Source organism: Condylura cristata, unplaced genomic scaffold (genome assembly GCF_000260355.1).
Source record: "Condylura cristata isolate star-nosed mole 26May11 unplaced genomic scaffold, ConCri1.0 scaffold00009, whole genome shotgun sequence".
Classification (NCBI taxonomy): domain Eukaryota; kingdom Metazoa; phylum Chordata; class Mammalia; order Eulipotyphla; family Talpidae; genus Condylura; species Condylura cristata.
In genome coordinates, this window is record NW_004567110.1 from 26,713,518 (window position 1) to 26,730,916 (window position 17,399).

The 17,399-nt window shown below is 36.2% G+C and overlaps 1 protein-coding gene across 1 annotated transcript in view; it reads left to right on the forward strand.

The window, feature by feature from the left end:
• The window catches only part of RGS22 (regulator of G-protein signaling 22), an 83,640-nt gene that overhangs the window by 34,586 nt on the left and 31,655 nt on the right, over positions 1-17,399 (forward strand). Inside the window, exons 11-12 of the mRNA XM_012722925.1 lie at positions 1,023-1,145; positions 1,963-2,064. Of these exons, the coding sequence (XP_012578379.1) occupies positions 1,023-1,145; positions 1,963-2,064 (225 nt within the window). The remainder of the gene's footprint in view (positions 1-1,022; positions 1,146-1,962; positions 2,065-17,399) is intronic.

The following is a 17,399-nucleotide window of genomic DNA, read 5'->3' on the forward strand; positions in this document are numbered from 1 at the left end:
TGAATCCTCTCACCCTCCACATCTCTGGCCTGTACCCCAGTTCTGTATGCCAAAAAAAAAAAAAAAAGTTAGTAGCCAGTATTCCATTTTGTACATATACCACATCTTTTTTCTTTAAGGTTTATACTTTAGGTAGAAACTTTGATAGTCCAAACATAGTCTGAACACATATATATATCTTACAGCTATTTATCTTATTGTAAAGTCATAATACTATTAAATTTTCACCTCAGAATTGTTTATTTAGAGAGTAGAGAAAAGCAGAGACTCTGACACAAGGAGACAGCAAGAGCATTTCCTGAAGTTATTTGTAATTATCTTAAGATTATAAAGTCTGATTTCCACAAAGTAAATAGCAAAGAGTTCATGTGAATAGTAAATGACCTTTTCTATTCTTAAGCTACATATGTGCTGAGAGAAATAGTCATTTTTTTGTGTTTCAAGAATGGTATTAGAGTTGCCAGCACTGTTGGCAGTGAAGCCCCTATGTAGCAGTTTTATGAGAACCTAATGCTGCCATTTACACTCTGAAAGCCATGACCTGGAGTGGATGTGACTGTGCACAGAGGGATCCCCTAAAGACATTTAATGAGCAGCACTGAGAGGCCTTGAAAACATGCTTTTATAACTCTTGTATCTGTAATAGCAGCACCTCAAGGCTAAAATAACAGCAACTATGGAGGAAAGAGGCCACCAACAGAGAATTGGAAAGTTCCTAAAATGGTATCACTATTCCTGAAACATGAAAATAATTGAGGTTGGGAAATGACTTAAACATTAAGTTTGAAATCAGATTGTTTTATATTAGAATGAGCTCTGTTGCTATAGTTGGCTCTATAAATGAATCTTATATGACAGTCAGATGCAAACATACTGCACTAATTACATATGTGGCATAAAAATAAAATAATCCAGTGGGAAAATGACAGCCTGGCAACATTTATGAAGCCCTGTTGTTGTGCAATGCCATAAAAAATTACATCGTTTTGGGGTGGATAATAGACTTCTGTTTTGTTATCTAGGCTAAAACCATTGTAGATGATGCCTTGGGAGGATTTGACATGGAAAATTTGTTGCAATCTTTGTATGTAGAAAATAGAGCTGGATTTTTCTTTACTAAATTCTGCGAGCATTCAGGGAACAAGGTAGACAATTATTTTAAATTCATTTTGATACTTTTACTTAATTTAAAAATATGATAAATTAAACTAATTCAATGCTGAAATAATTATATTTCATGTAAGAACTTCCTCTAATAAAAATTTCATGCTAAGGATTAGTATTAACTATTACTAAATAATTAAGCAGTTATTATTTAGTATTATCAATTTATTTAGCATGAATTACCTCAATTATTACTTTCTTTGGCTTACAATCCTAAAATTGCAAAAAAAATATAGACAAAGATTGACCTGTATTATTAGCAACAGTTTATTTTCATGTAATTTTTTCAAGTTTTGTATATTTCAAAAGGATTTCTGTCAACCCTTTCCTTTTTATTGCTGATACTAATAACTACCAATTATAAGGGGTTGTAGCTAACTTATTCTCAGACTTTTTAATTAGTTATCATAGTTTTAATTTTGCTCAAATGCAAAGTATCTAGTGGACTCAATTGTTACAAGTTGTGTTTGGTTCTGATATAATGTATGTTTGCCTATATATGTCAAAATATCTACAGATTTTGGTTTGATGCCAGAAATAAATTATCTTTAATCATTAACTAGAACATTTACTGTTTTAATGAGCAATTATGTGAACGGCAACCATGCAAAAATGTACTATCTAGTGACCATACCAACAAAAATTGTGTATGTTGCCAGTTTGTGATTAAGCCTATTTAAAAATGAACCTGATTTATGGTAACAGCAAGGAACTAAACAATCATTTACATTTGAAATAAGATCTTTGTAAGAATTTACTAATTGGGTGGTAATACCTTCTGTACTTTTCCATTTGCAGTTGTGGAAGAACAGTGTGTACTTTTGGTTTGACCTACAGGCTTATCATCAGCTTTTCTACCAAGAGACACTTCACCCTTTTAAAGTATGCAAGCAAGCCCAAGTAAGCAGTAAATAATGTTAATTCAATGTGAAATTCTAAGTACACAGAGAAAAAAAATAGTTGTCCAGTCCCAAATAAGAGAAATCTGGGAGTGCAGGCAAAGAAACAGCAGTTAAACTGTTGCCATGGGATTGCATTATTTAAAACTCAACAGAATACTCTTTTATCATCTGATTTGTGTGTTTTCAGTTTTTATCTATTATTTGGTTTGCTTAATTTTCTTTATGCTGCCAATTACTTATTCTCCCAATTAAAGACATCCCATTTTTTCTCTATTTTATGCCTTTTTCATTTGATGGTGAGTGATTTAAAAGAGAACCCCAAGAGAGGGCTTGCAATGAATCATGGAAGCGATCAGAAGCAGAGATACAGAGAACAGGGCTGTTCTCTGCAGAAATTGACTGATGGGCATATTCAGATTGTAGACCTGGAAGGGGGCAGAAAAGGATGTTGACTGACCAGCTGAGCTACCAAACTACTCACCATATAAGACAGATATTTAGAAGTGGAGAAAACATCTCAAAATCACATGAAAGCAAAGTCGGGCAAGGGTGAGAAGGAAAAACAGAATTTTCTGAAAAGGAAGACAGAGTGTGGCCTCTTTTGGGGGTGGGTGTGAAAGGAAGGAAATAGATTTTTGCTTCAGACTGACTTCTCTTTTCCATTTTTTATTCTTAAGATCTTCTGATATTTTAAGGAGAGGGGTCTTCAAGCCTAGAAAATTGCTAATCGCTTCTATAATTGTGACCACTCAAGTGGTTCTGATAATTTGGAAAACTCCAGAACAATGCCATAGATAGTGCCTTTGTCAGATTATTTATTGCCTTATTATGATCTTATTCAGGACATCAGAGAGGACTGCTGTGGATGTTTGCTGTTATTTCCACCACATTGGCTTTGACATTAATAACTAGGCTTTGTAAATCAGCTGACAGCTTTGTACTTTTTACCACCAGAATAAGAACTTCAGCTCCTACATAGTCCAGATCTGGCTTCATGAAATTATATCTCTAATTTATCCATACCACTTTCAGAGACCACACAGTCGGCTCTTCTGCTTGTTAATTCTTTACCTATAATTCTCTACTCATCCTCCTTCCCCTAACCTATTGCCCCTGTCTGCTAAAGTACTATCTGTTATTTTTTATTATGTTTTTACTACTACAAAGCATGCTCCTCTAAAAATCTTCAGCTGCTCAGTTAAGTGAGCTTTTTTTTTTTTTTAAACTTGTAATCACTATACTGTATTTCCAAGTACTTGTAAAAGAGAGGAAGTTATATTTGAGCTTGGTGGATTTGTTAATTCTTAGTAATGTATTACTTCACTGGCTATAAATGATTAGAAATAACTTGCAAGTTTTGACTATTTTGAGATGGAATATACTGCTTCAGAATCACCAAGGCCTGGAAGTTTTTTTCCTTCCTTAGCTTCTCTTTTGGAAAATAAAAGCAAAGTTGGAGGTGGGGGGACAATGGAGACTATTATTTTTTAGGTAACAAGAAAGCAAAAAAGGGAAGAAATCATGTTTTTTTTTTTTTACACCTATATTTATTTTTTGGTTGGGGGAGCAATTGTCTAAATTGGTTTGGGTGTTAATTATCAAGATTTCCATATTTCCAGGTGTATGATTTCTAATACAATCCTATAGATTTGTTTATAGTATAAAATGCCATTCATTTCCTAATACTCAAAATGCTATATGATTTTCTTGAAGGATACGTTTACAAAATAGATCTTTGGAGAATGCCTGTGGCAAAATATAATTAGCTGGCCTTGTGTTAAAATGGCTATAACTTAATTCTATTTTGTTCTTATTCATCTGCCAAGTTATATGGTAGGCTAAGGTGATTTTAAGAGACTTACATGATTTTCTGTTTGCAAGTAGGCAAATTGTATACCTTAAAGTTTTATTGTCTCATGGAATATTGCAGAAATATGTGTAGGTAGCCTTGATAGGTTAATAAAGTGAGATAGGTAAGTAGTGATAGTGATTTAATGTGACTAATTGTAGTTCAAGAGTTTGAACTACAGTCCTGGCACATCTTGAAGATTTTACTATGTGGATTCAAGATAGAATAATACAATTAGAATACATTTGAAATGGTCTTGGCAGTAAGAAAGGGAATCAACACTATAGTAGAGAGGTATAAATCTTTGTAGCAAGAATTTGCTAAGATTTGGAGCCTAGAATCCTGCCACAGATAGTTTTACAACTTTTTTGACATTGCATACTTGCTTCAATGATGGGATACTATAATAGAATGAAGAACTGAGTGTCACTGTCTTTTGTAACTTCTTTCATCTTTATAGAAATACTATCTCAACAACACCATGTATCTATGATTTACCATTCTCCAGAGCAAATATATTAAGAGTAAAAACTAATAAGCATGTTGGATACATAAAAATTATATGTTTACAGATATGTATGTTTATACCCATGGAAAATTTTTTGAGAGAAGGAAATGGTGTGCGGGGAGGAAAAGATAAATAACAGTAGAAATTAGAGCCTGGAAGAAAAAATACTTGGAGAATGTAGGAGTTAAAGAATGAAGAGGGTTGGTAAGAATGAAATAGAAAGAAGGAATAAGGGCCCTCCCTGGTGGCCCAATGGGTCACTTCAGCGAGAGTTTGATCCCAGGCCAGTGAGGTGACCCACATGGCACAGAAGACCTCTCCTGGCCTACTCACTGCTCCCCTCAGCAATGTATATTAGTCAATCTGCCTGTTCTGCTCCTCATACTGTCTCTGGTGAATCCTCTCACCACCCCTGCACCTCTGGCCTATATCCCAGGTCTGTATGCATAAATAAATAAACCTTTAAAAAAAAAAGAAGGAATAAGAGGATTGCTAGATATATCTGCAGCACTTTACCCACAAATGCTATTGACTATATACTTGCAGCAGTGTAAGATTTTTGCCTTATAGAACATCAGAGTAATACATTTTTTTTTAAAGATTTATTTATTTGTGCATACAGAACTGGGGTACAGGCCAGAGGCTCAGGGGTGGTGAGAGGCTTCACCAGAGACAGAGTGGGGAACAGAACAGGCAGATCAACGAAGTACACTGCTGAGGGGAGCAGCGGGCGGGTCAGGAGAGGTCTGCCACGCCATGTGGTCTCCTCCGGGGCAGGCGGGAATCAAACTCATGCGGAAGCGGCTTTAGATTCTCAGTGCTGTGCTTTAACCTGCTGCGCCACCAGGGAGGGCCCATACATTATTTTTTAATGTGTTACTTATCAGAGGCTGATGTAAAACTCAGAGTTGGAAAAAATGAATGTAAGTCACATTATGTCCCGCTACTGTTACAGGGCACTGCAGTGTGAACTGGGCTGCCTGTCCGTGGGTCCTCACCTGCATGCCTAAAATTTAGTTGTACTGCAGCACACATAAAAGAGTCGATAATGTATTTATTTACAGAAAGAGAAAGGAAAAGGAACAACCCAGGGAAAGAGAGAGAGGTACAAGGTAACTAGAATATCTTACTGGCTGGGCTGTTTAGAGCTCTGGTAACAAACTAATAGCCCCCAGTCACACCCTCCCGAGAGCCATTTCCCGAGCTAGAGAGAGAGGCCATTGGACAGAATGGCTCCCTGTTTATCCCCCAAAGTCCCAGAATGCCTGCTTAGCTCTGCCCTTGGGTCCTCGGAGTTCTTTCCTTGGTACTGCTGGGAGTTGTAGTTTCCAATCACTGGAGTAGGGGGTGGAGTCTGCAAGACTCTGCAGAGTTCCTTTATGACATCCTTTACAAGTGGGTATACTTGTCACTTTAATAAAACTGAGTTTCATGTTCTGTAAAATGTGACTAGTTGTAATCTTTTACATTTTATTTTCTTTCTGTGGCTTGGAAATTACATTTTTAAAAGATTTATTTATTTATACATACAATAACAGGGGTATAGGCAAGAGTTGTAGGGGTCAGAATCCTATCTGCTGAGAGAGGATTCACCAGAGACAGAGTAGGGAGCAGAACAGGCAGATCCAGCAAAATACACTGTTGAGGGAAGCAGCAGGTGAGGCAGGAGAAGTCTGCTGCGCCATGTGGGTTAGCTCCTTGACTGGGGTTAGAATTCTGCAGTGGCTGGCTATTGATAGCCCTGACACTTTAACTCCTGCACCACCAGGGAGGCCCCTGAAAGTTACATATTCTTTTTTTTTTTTGTTAAGATTTATTTATTTATGCATATAGAACTAGGGTACAAGCCAGAGGTGCAGGGGCAGTGAGAGGATTCACCAGAGATGGAGTGGGAAGCAGAACAGTCAGATCGACAAAGTACACTGCTGAGGGGAGTAGCGGACAGGTCAGGAGAGGTCTACCTTACCATGTGGATCTCCTCCAGAGCCGTTGATCAAACTTGCACTGAAGCAGCTGCGGCCAGCTTGCAGTGCTGTGTCCTAACCTGTTGCACCACCAGGGAGGGCCAGAAATTACCTATTCTTATTCAGTTTTCATCCTTACAATTTTAACATGCATACTGAAATTAACAAAGTCATCTTTATCCTTCTCACAAGCAATTCAAATATTTTAGAATGCTTTAGCTTCTATTCTACCTTGTTTATGTGCATATTATTTTTCTATGGTATTTTAAATTTGTTTTATATCCTCCAGTTGTCCATTATTATTGTCATTAAACTTATACTCTGATGCTCCTGTAGATTTATTCAAATACATTTCTCTTGCTTACCATTGCTTTTTTTGCATGACATTCCTTCCTATGGGTTTAATTACTCGTGAATATCTTTTAGTAAGTTTTCATTAGGATTTGCTATTAAAATTAACTTTATTTATCTGAAAATGTCTGTCTTATTTCCTCATTGATATTTTACCTGAATATAGAATTTTACATCAATAGTTTTGTCAGCACTGTGTTCAGGTTTCCATGATTATTTGTGAGGTTCTGCTGTTGTTCCTTTGAAGGAGGATGAAACTTCCCATTACAACTTTCTATTTAACTTTGGATTTATGTATTTCACCACCTTCTTTATTTACTACAAATATCTTGGGTCTACATTGTTCCTAAAGTTTGAGAAATCATGTCTTCATCAATTCTGGAAACTCTTCAATCATTATTTCTGAGAGTTTTTAGTACTTCCCTTTCTATATTCTATCATTATGGGTTCTTTGTCTGATCAGTATTGATGCTTTTTAATCTTGTTGATAATATATCCTATTGAAATCCTACTCTCTTAATATTTTAGATTTTTCCATTTTTCACTATATGTGTGTTGTATGTGGCCTATTGAGTTAGTTACCTTTTGACCATTTTATAGTTCATATATTATTATTCAGATTTTCAAGTTGCTATTTAACCCATTAATTGTGTCTAATCATTTTTAAATGATTTTATGTGTTTTCAAATCTTCCTGGTGTTTTCTTTGTCTTACTTTTTTCTTCATATTTTTTATTCTTTTTTATCTGTAAGAATTTTCACATAGTTTATAACTATATACCAATCCTTACATAACAGTATTATATATTTTTTACTTAAAACAACATATTTTATATCTCATCATTGGGTGAATAAGGAGAATGGGTAAAATGTTTTCTGGATCCTCTGCTGTATGTCAAGATGTCAGACCAAGGCTTTTTTCTCAACAGGTGAGCTACTGCTTCAATGCACATATGATTATTAGCAGCACTCAGTTATTAGCAGGCTGCCAGATTGAGCGACTCAAGTTTTTGCTGTTTGGGCACTAGAAGACCCTCAGTTCTGTATCATGTGGCCCTCTCTGTATGACAGCTTATAATATGGTAGTATTTCTCCAAAGCTGAGCAAGAGAGTTTCTTAACAAAATAGGAATTACTGCATTGTATGGTGTGGTCATGTACACATATCAGGCAAACATCACTATTGCTAAATTTTGTTCTTTGGAAGCAAGCTACCCTCTATGCCCACAGTTGGGCAGAGTCCTGAATGCTAGGAGACATTCTGTTCATGGAGCCACCGTTGAGTTTGACTGCTGTGGTATCCAGTGATTCTCTAATGGTAGTTCTCAAAAGAACTCATTCTGCTATTTATTATTTCTGCTAATATAGTGGATTCTTCCCTTACTTTGTAAGCTTGAATTATGAACTCTTTAGTGAGATTTTTATCTATAGTTAGTCTTCTCAACATATTCATAATCCTAATTTCTCATCATGGAGTTTCCTCATGTGCCAATTATAAGTCTTAAAAACTAAACCCACATGATGTAAACTCACAGTAATGAATTCTTAGATTTTTTTTTCTTCTCCGTTTAGTCTAGGCCCAGTCAAACAAGCTTCTTTTTTGTTTCCTAGGATCAGGATTGATAGGTATATATATGTAAATCACCCCTCCCCCTCTCCTGCACTTTACTTTTTTTTACCACTTGAAAGACTTTAGTCTTTCTCTCTCTCTCTCTCTCTCTCTCTCTCTCTCTCTCTCTATGCAGAGAGAAAGATTGGTCTTAGTGTAACTTTACCTCTTAAAGGTCCAAGGCCTTGTCTCCTGTACTGAGTGGTCCTTACAATCCATGCCCTTGGTTTATACCATAGTAGTACATCAATTTCAATACCTCCTCTGCTATATAAAAATTCGTATGTCAACTCATAAGATCTTTTTTTAAAAGATTTATTCATACAGAACTGGGGTACAGGCCAGAGATGCAGAGGGTGAGAGGATTCACCAGAGACAGAGTGGGGAACAGAACAGGCAGATGGACGAAGTACACTGCTGAGGGGAGCAGTGAGCAGGTCAGGAGAGGTCTGCCACGCCATGTGGATCTCCTCCGGGGCAGGCAGGGATATAACTCATGCGGAAGTGGCTTAAGCTTCTTTGTGCTGTGCCACCAGGGAGGGCCCAAGATTTTAAAAAGGATTGCATAAGTTATTGTTGATGGAAGTAGCCTGTACAGTGCACTGTATGGAATACGTACATGTTATTGTTAATCAATACTTAACAATTAATAACAATTACCTGAATAATGGGGAAAGTAAATAGGAATTGAAGTTCTATCAATTACCTGAATAATGGGGAAAGTTAATAGGAATTGAAGAAATTGAAAATAATAAGATGGGAGAACAACAGCTCCTAACTTAATAGTTACTCTTTCAGTCAATACTAGAACTTATTCTGAGTTTCATAATGCAACTTAAATGCAAATATATTTCATAAATGTACAACTTTTTAAGAATGTCTTTCACAGTGTCATGCTATTTATTTAAAGAGCTCTCTTTCTGATAGGCAATTACTGAATACTAAAAGCATGTTTAAAATAAAACTAGATGACAGAATCTTAACTGGAAATTGAATAGGCTCTTTCTTTATCAATAGATAGCAGTTGCTTACTAATTTTTAAATAAACATCAGCTCCTTTTCAAATACCTGTAGGATGGAAGAAACTATTTTTTCCTAATTTTTGAAGCAAAAGCTGTCATCCTTTGATATTATTCCTGTCCTTTGAAGCCATACAAATTGAATTTCATTCTTTTTGGAGTAAAAAACTTCAAACAATAAAAGAAATTATGCTGTCCTATTTTATTTATATTAACTATTTTAGATTAACTCATACTTTTCAATACCTACAACTTTAGCTAGATGAAATCTTGATAGTGGGAGTCCCACTCCTGAGTTCTCTGTCCAGTAATTTGACAGGTTAGAAATATGCAGGCCTAATGTATTGTTGCTTCTATTTATATACATTTATCCAATGAAATCAGTGGATGGGCCTCCTGGCAAATAAATCAATCTATAAGATACCCACTGTCTCCCAAGGTCCATGCTAACATCACTGCTTTATCTTGTATTTGCAAAAATTCACAAAAGTAAAGGAAACACAAAAACTGAGCCACTAAATGTAATCAAATTTGTATCATACATCAGTATATTTTGAAGTCATAAGTTCCAATGTAATAGTCACTCAAAATTCCTTAAACGTATTTATTGCTACCCTTCTCTTCCTCGCTGGTCCCAAATCATTTCAGTTTTCTGTTAGATGATCTTAGATGGATCTAGTGTGGATCCAAATGAAGTTCCACTAGATTGTGGAGCATAGGCTGCCTGTATTTGTCCATATATTTGACCCTTTATTTTTATTACTTTTTATTATTGAGGTAACACTGACATTTTATGTGATGCAGAGGCATAGGATCTCACCTCCTCAGGTGCATGTCCTCACATCATACTCACCACCAAGGCATCCATATTCCTCAGCCATAGTCCCTTATGTTCCCCTTCCCACTATGTTTCCTCTTACCACTCTGGTAGGCTCAATTCCATCGTTAGTTTTATATGGACTGTTACTGATTTGGTTTTAGTTGACTCTTTTATTTCTCTATATTCTACATATAAATGAAACCATCCAACATTTGTTTTTCTTTTGACTAATTTCATTTTTTATTCCTCTAGTTCTATTCATATTGTTGCAAATGGCAAGAATCCAACATTTTCCTTTCTTTGTAGCTGAGTAGTATTTCATTGTGTGATATACATATCATATTTTTCTGACCCACTCTTCTGACCTTTGACAATTAGGTTGTTTCTATAACTTGGTTATAGTGAACAGTCTCCTAATGAACATAGGAGTGATTAGTTTTTGTATTATTTGGCTAGATGCATAGGAGAGAAATTGTTGGATTGTATGGTAGATCTACTTTTGTGTATTTTGAGAAACTTCAAGACTGTTTATAGGGGGCGATCTTGTCTACATTCCCATCATATTTGGCCCTTTTGCTCTTTCTCCTGTAGCAGTAGAAAATCAATAGCAACTAGACCAGCAATTGCATGCACTTTCTCCCTAGCAGAAAAATTTGTACTGGTATTTCCATAAACATTTATAAATATCTTCTATATCCATGTTGATAACATGGGTGAACAAAGCACACCCATGTGCTATCAAGGTTCAAGACAAAAACATAGGCAAAATAGAACCAATACAAACTCCAGAAACCTGATTGCAAAACTGAGGCTAACAGAGAGGGTGTGTGATAGGGGGTGGGGAGCAAAAGGAGAATAGGACCCAGAAGACTATGGTTGCTGGGTATGGTGTGGTAACATACATCTTGAATATATGCCTAAATCAAGTACCAACACTACTTCAGTAAAAGAACACAATTTAATTCTTAAATTATTTTTTTAAAAGAATATGCTTTTTTGGCCTACATTTCCAGGGACCCTAGAAAGATAGAGAAATAAGACACCATTGAGTTCTTTACCCATAAAATTTTCATTGTCCTGAGGATGTTTTGAAGTCTGAGTTAATTTTAGGTAATCAAAACCTTGAGTGTTACCCTGTGAAAATACTTTTTATGGCACAAGAGGGGCAGTGTTGATTTTTCTCTGATAATCAACTTAGTTTTTTCTGTGCTCACTGTCATCCATTACCTTAATTGTTTAGCTCCTCTCCTTACTTGGCATTTACAGGACTTAAATACTTCAGGGTGGTCCTGACATTTTTCACTGAAGTGCTGTGAACTGAGTGCTCCTTCTCTATGCTGATGTTGTATTTTCAGGTGCACTAACAGAGCTCATTATTTTTTTATACAGCAGCAGCATTAAGAATCAAGCTGTGTTTTCAAAAAGATGAATGGGCATGGGTGAGGGGTGAGGTTGAGGTGGTGATTAAATGGAAAATCATGTAGCTCTTATAGCTTTATGGCAGATGTCAGTGTCTTTGTAATTAGGTTGGTTTTTGAGTGCTGGCAATTATTATTCAGGCTTTGTTACCTTATTTGTTTTTGTTACCAGAGAGATGGTGTCCGGAGCAGCAGTCACACTTGAATTCCTAAGCACTGTGAATCACTGAGAAGAAAATCAGCAGCGTTCTCATTTTCTTATACTTGTTAGTGAAGTACATTCATTCAGGAAGAACTCAGCTAACTTTCTGGGTTACATTTATTCATTAATTGCTCTTTTTTCTGATGTTTATACCAGCTACCCACATTTAGTCTTCAGACTTTGAGTAGTACAAGAGTGTAAACCAAATAAAGAATCTCCAAAGACCACCAGGTCTTGTGCTCTTTCCTCCTGTTTTGACTCTTTTCCCTCCTCTTCCCCTTCAGTATGCTTCAGATCTATGATCTACTTGCAAATTTTATCTTTTTCTTGATCCTTTGTTTGGTTTCTCTATGTTCCACATACCTTTTGCCATCGATGTTTAAATATCCTCTTTTGGTCTTGTTTCCAGAAAAGTTAACACATGAACTTCTCTAAACCATAATTTGTATCATACTTGACATTTATTTAACATTTACTGTCAGGTTCCTTGGTAATCACTTTACCTGGGTAATTTTATTTAGTTCTTGATAATCCTAGGAGATAGCTATTGATACTGTTCCTATTTTATGGATCAGGACACTGCGATTTCAAGAAGTTGATCATTATCCATTCAGCAACTAGTGAGCTTGGAATTATAAACAAATACTCTGACTCGACTCACTACACTTAGCTTTAAATCACTACTGTACTATGGGACCCTCCCTGGTGGCGCAGCGGGCTAAAGCATAGCACAAAGAAACTTAAGCCACTTCCTCAGGAGTTCGATCCCCGCCTGCCCAGGAGGAGTCCACATGGCGTGGCAGACCCCTTCTGACCTGCCCGCTGCTCCCCTCAGCAGTGTACTTCGTCCATCTGCCTGTTCTGTTCCCCACTCTGTCTCTGGTGAATCCTCTCACCCTCGGCATCTCTGACCTGTACCCCAGTTCTGTACAAATAAATAAATAAATCTTTAAAAAAAAATCACTACTGTACTATCAATGGTTTCAAAAAACCTTTCACTTCAATCTTGAAATTTAAAATAAATGTGTATACACACACACACACACACATTTTATATCAGTTCATTTTTTAAAAGATTGATAAATTTATACAGAACTGGGGAACAGGCCACAGAAGCAGGGACTGTGAGAGGATTCACCAGAGACAGAGTGGGGAGCAGAACAGGCAGAATGACAAAGTACACTACTGAGGGGAGCAGTGGGCAAGACAGGAGAGGTCTGCCATGCCGTGTGGGTTACATCCAGGGCCCGGGATGGAATTCACACTGAAGCAGTTGCAGCTGGCTTGCAGTGCTGTTTCCTAACCCGCTGCACCACCAAGGAGGACCCCATTGTTCATTCTTGTACAATGTATGCTTTTTCCTCTCAGGTGTATTACTTATTAAATTCCCAACACCAAGTTCTTTCAGGGGTGGGAAAATGTAACTGTCGCACCCATGAACCATCACCATAACCTCTATGCTTTTCCCTCCCTTGTTTTGATTCTTCTCACTCCTTAAAGAATGTCTCTGTTTTACAGTTGCCTGGTAATTTTGTTTATTTATTTATTATTATTGTTTTTTCCCTGATCCCGTATTTAATCCCCCTATACACCTCCTGTAAGTGAAACCATTCAATATTTTTCTTTTTCCTTCTGGCTTATTTCACAGATTTTTATTAAAAGTCACCCTTAACATTTTCCCACTGCTGTGTTGCTAAGTTCATGTAGGCAGTCTAGTTTGTTTATCTTGTATGTTCAGAACAGGAGGCTGGCATATAAAAGATGCTTTATTATTCATCAAATGAATGAGTGAATTAATTGGTATGTTTATATCCTTAGCAACACCTTATAAAACTACAGATAGCCACCAATTATTTAATATAACTGCCAGGTGTTTTTATTTAATTTTTTTTTAGTATAAATAACTTAATGAGCCCCCATAATATACCATCACCCAGGTCCAACAATGATCAAGATTCTCATTTCTCAGACATACTATATTTATAATGCAACTTGGCTTTCAGGTAAAAAGCCTCTTAAGTTTTGATGGAGCGACAGTGACATTTTCCTGCCCCTCATACCTCACCCAAAGAACTTAAGAGCTAGGTTGCTTTCAGAAACTTAAGCTATGAAATAAACATTTAATAATTCAGAATGAATGTGAGCTATTGTCTAGATATGGAATGACTTCTCATGCCTGCACATCTAAAGACAGAATGTTCTTGACAAGAACATACCAGAGAGGTATGGTCAGCAGCAGTATCCCAGAGATGGAAGATCCTGACCTTGTGCTTGAAATGGTACCTTGGTTACCAACTCCTGTGAGCATCTGGTCAGCCTTATAAGATCCTAAGGGAGAGAACATACAGTTAACTTCCCTTATTGTGACTCTACGTGACCTGCTCGTGCAGTCTTGCTTTCCAAGGTGGTGTGCTGGTTAACTTAAAAATTCAACTTCATTGACCATTGATTTTCCTCTTTCTCAAGTAATTCCCAGATTTCTCTGGTTTTGTCTCCATCTTGTGTTTGTTAAACATGGATTAATACTGTTGAGGGGCAGGCTTTTATTTACCAAAAATGCTAATATAGTTAGTATCTCATTAAATGAGATGCTCTTTCTCATTGACTTATTCTTTGTTTGATTTCCAAGATTTCTACTAGCTTAAATACAGATTTTGATTTTTGTCAGTGAAAGGTTTGTAAATTCAGACATCATCACAATAAAATCCTTACATTGCCTTAAACATCTTAATAATAGCTTTTGTGTATAATTTATTTTATTCCTTCGTATACTCAATCAATTTTGCATAAAATACCTTAAGCAACAGGCAAAGTCAGTCTTAAGCCTTGTCTGCTGTCCCTAGAGGTTGTGGTCTGTTTTTGGCTTTACTTAATGCGTTCTGTTTTCCCTTCTGATTTTTCATTCTGTCCAAAATGATTCAAGTTTCTTTTATTCTTTTTTCCTGTTGGCATTTTCTTAGATTCTCATGTATTGAATTCTCCTTAGAAGAGTCTGAGTAATTGCCAAAAATTCTCAGTTTGATTGTCATCACGTTATCTTTTTTTGGTGCAACTCCATTTTGTGCTGATCTCTGCAGTAGTTTGCCTCTCAGTATCAGGATGTTGCAATCTTCAGATCCTGTCTTTAAGATTCCTAATTGAAAAATCCCAAAGTCCTTCACATGAAAATTCATTTGTGGAAAACGCCATCTGTGATTTATTCCCTCTCGGCATAGCTCTTCAGTAATGTTTTTGAGTTCCTAGTGGGATATGAGAGGTCATTAAAAATCATCATTTTTTCCTCCTTTTGCAGGGAAAAAAAAACATTGGATTGCTTGAGCTTGCTCATTATTTTCTTTTTCTGCCTCATATGAACTCAGATAATGATGTTCTCTGCCTACTAGAGCTGTGAATGGTTATGAAAACAGGCTTCTCTTTTTGTTGAAGTAAATATTTTGTGATTTCTGTAAGTGTCCCATATCGAGGCATTTATATTCCTTTTATAAACCCTCTGGGGACTCTTTGCCTTAGCTTTTTGGAACACAGTTTTATCTCATTGTTTTATATAAATTCCAAGGATAGAATTATTAAGTCCAGTTGAGAATATCCCACATTACTTGCTATTGCTTTCAAGTAACACAATATGTTTGTCGTTGCTATTATTGCTGTTGTTACAGTAGAGTGGAGATCTTTTCTGTTATGTTTAAGATTATCTGTGAAATGATTTTGGTCTCTTTGGAGTCTAGATATTGCATCAAGATCCATTTGTACTCGTTTTATTTCTCATCATGTTTTCATGTTGTTTTTTCATAGCTGTTCCTTATACTTTCCCTTAAGGACAAATTAACAACCAAACTCTTACCTTCTGATTTCCTGATGTGATTGAAGTGAAACTTAACACTTGAAGCTTTGCCCTTTCCTAAAAACAATGTAAACAATTTCAGTGTTTCAGTTCAACTTTGCGTTAATTTAATTATTAAAAGAATTTTACTGATATTTAAAGAACTGAGTATTAGTTCCTAAAACACACACAGTGATATAAACTAACATTACCTTCAATAAAAAATTTTAAATAAGTAAATTAAAAGTGGACATCAGTTAAGTTAACCCAGTTTGCAATTGGGTTACAAATCCTGAACTGGTGTAATCTGTTATGTGGTTCTGCCACCAGTAAATATTTAAATTAGTTACAATTTTCTTTTTTCCCACTTTATTTTTCTTTCTTGAGCAGTCATGATGGGAAAAGAGAAATATATGTGTTTTCTAGTCAGTGGAGTGATAGTAAACATTTAACAGTCAGCTTTCTAGGGGAAAAGTAACCTTGATTTGTAGTATTTGTTCTGTAAATACTCTCACCATGGAGTATTTCAAGCTGCCAACATGATGCCAGTGAACACAGTCAGGGGAAGAGATGCACAGAGGCTTCCCATGGAGTAATAATTCTTCCATATGCACAAAATAGAAGAAAATAACCTCAGAGCTTGGATTGTAGTAAAACAGTGAAATTACTAGTAAATAATTTTTTAGTATTCTTTATCTTTGTTGTTAATCTAATTTATTTATCTGTATGTACTTTAGTTTTTAATAATGACTTAGTTTAACAGTCTGCTCAACATTTCTGAAAATTTACTAGTTGGCTCTTGTGAGCTGGTCTGAGCTGGCTGCAGTGCATCGATGCCTATAGTGAAGGGAGAGAGATAATGACAAGACAACTAAGTCACCATTTTAATGTTACAAGGAGGCCCTGACACTCCACATTTTTCTCCCATCCTTTAGAGATTACTTATGAACCATTTGTTTGCACCTAACAAAGAAGGCATACCACCTTTACTCTAGAATTTCTAGGTCCTGAAGTTTGCTTATTTTGAACTGAAAAGAAGGAACTTATAAAAAACTTTGTCTATTTCATTAGTCAAAGGCTTTCTGCTACTTTGTCTTTACAGTGTATGAAGTAGTGCCATGAGTTTTATGGGGACTATCTTCTTTCTAAGCAGCCCGCTAGGTCTTTGTTGACATCACCCTGTTAGTCCATCTGGCAGAACCCTAATGCTACCTTCCAGTAAGCAGGAGGAAATAATGACAGCACACAAGTTTATACTTACTATTCTCTCTCAGTGGGCATGTAGGACAATCTTTAGGAAAATGTGAAAGATAACTGTGTTTCTGCTACTCTACATGTTGCATGGTTAGAATTTCTTCTTTTATCACGGCAGTGGAGTAATGGGTGTAAGAAAAATGAACTTGCTAATGACCCCAACTGCCGTAGCATAACTGTTTTCTCTAGAGTTTGTTCCGGATAATTTAGTAAGTGATATGTAAACACAGCTCTTATAATTTTAACTAGTATGGTGGTATGCTCTGCGAGATGTCCTATACTCTGTTGTTAAGAACTCGCAATGTACAGATTTTGGCAGCTCTTGTCCCTGTTGTGCAAAGGGACTCATTTTAATACATACAGTTCTAAAGTTGAAGTTTTACATTTCTCTTTCTTACTTCCAGTACTCGCCTGGTGGTGACAGCAGAACATCATGCAATTGGTGTTACCAGGCAATCATAAAAAGATACATACACATGATCATTAAAATAAATACATCAAAATGAAGTATGTGAAACTGT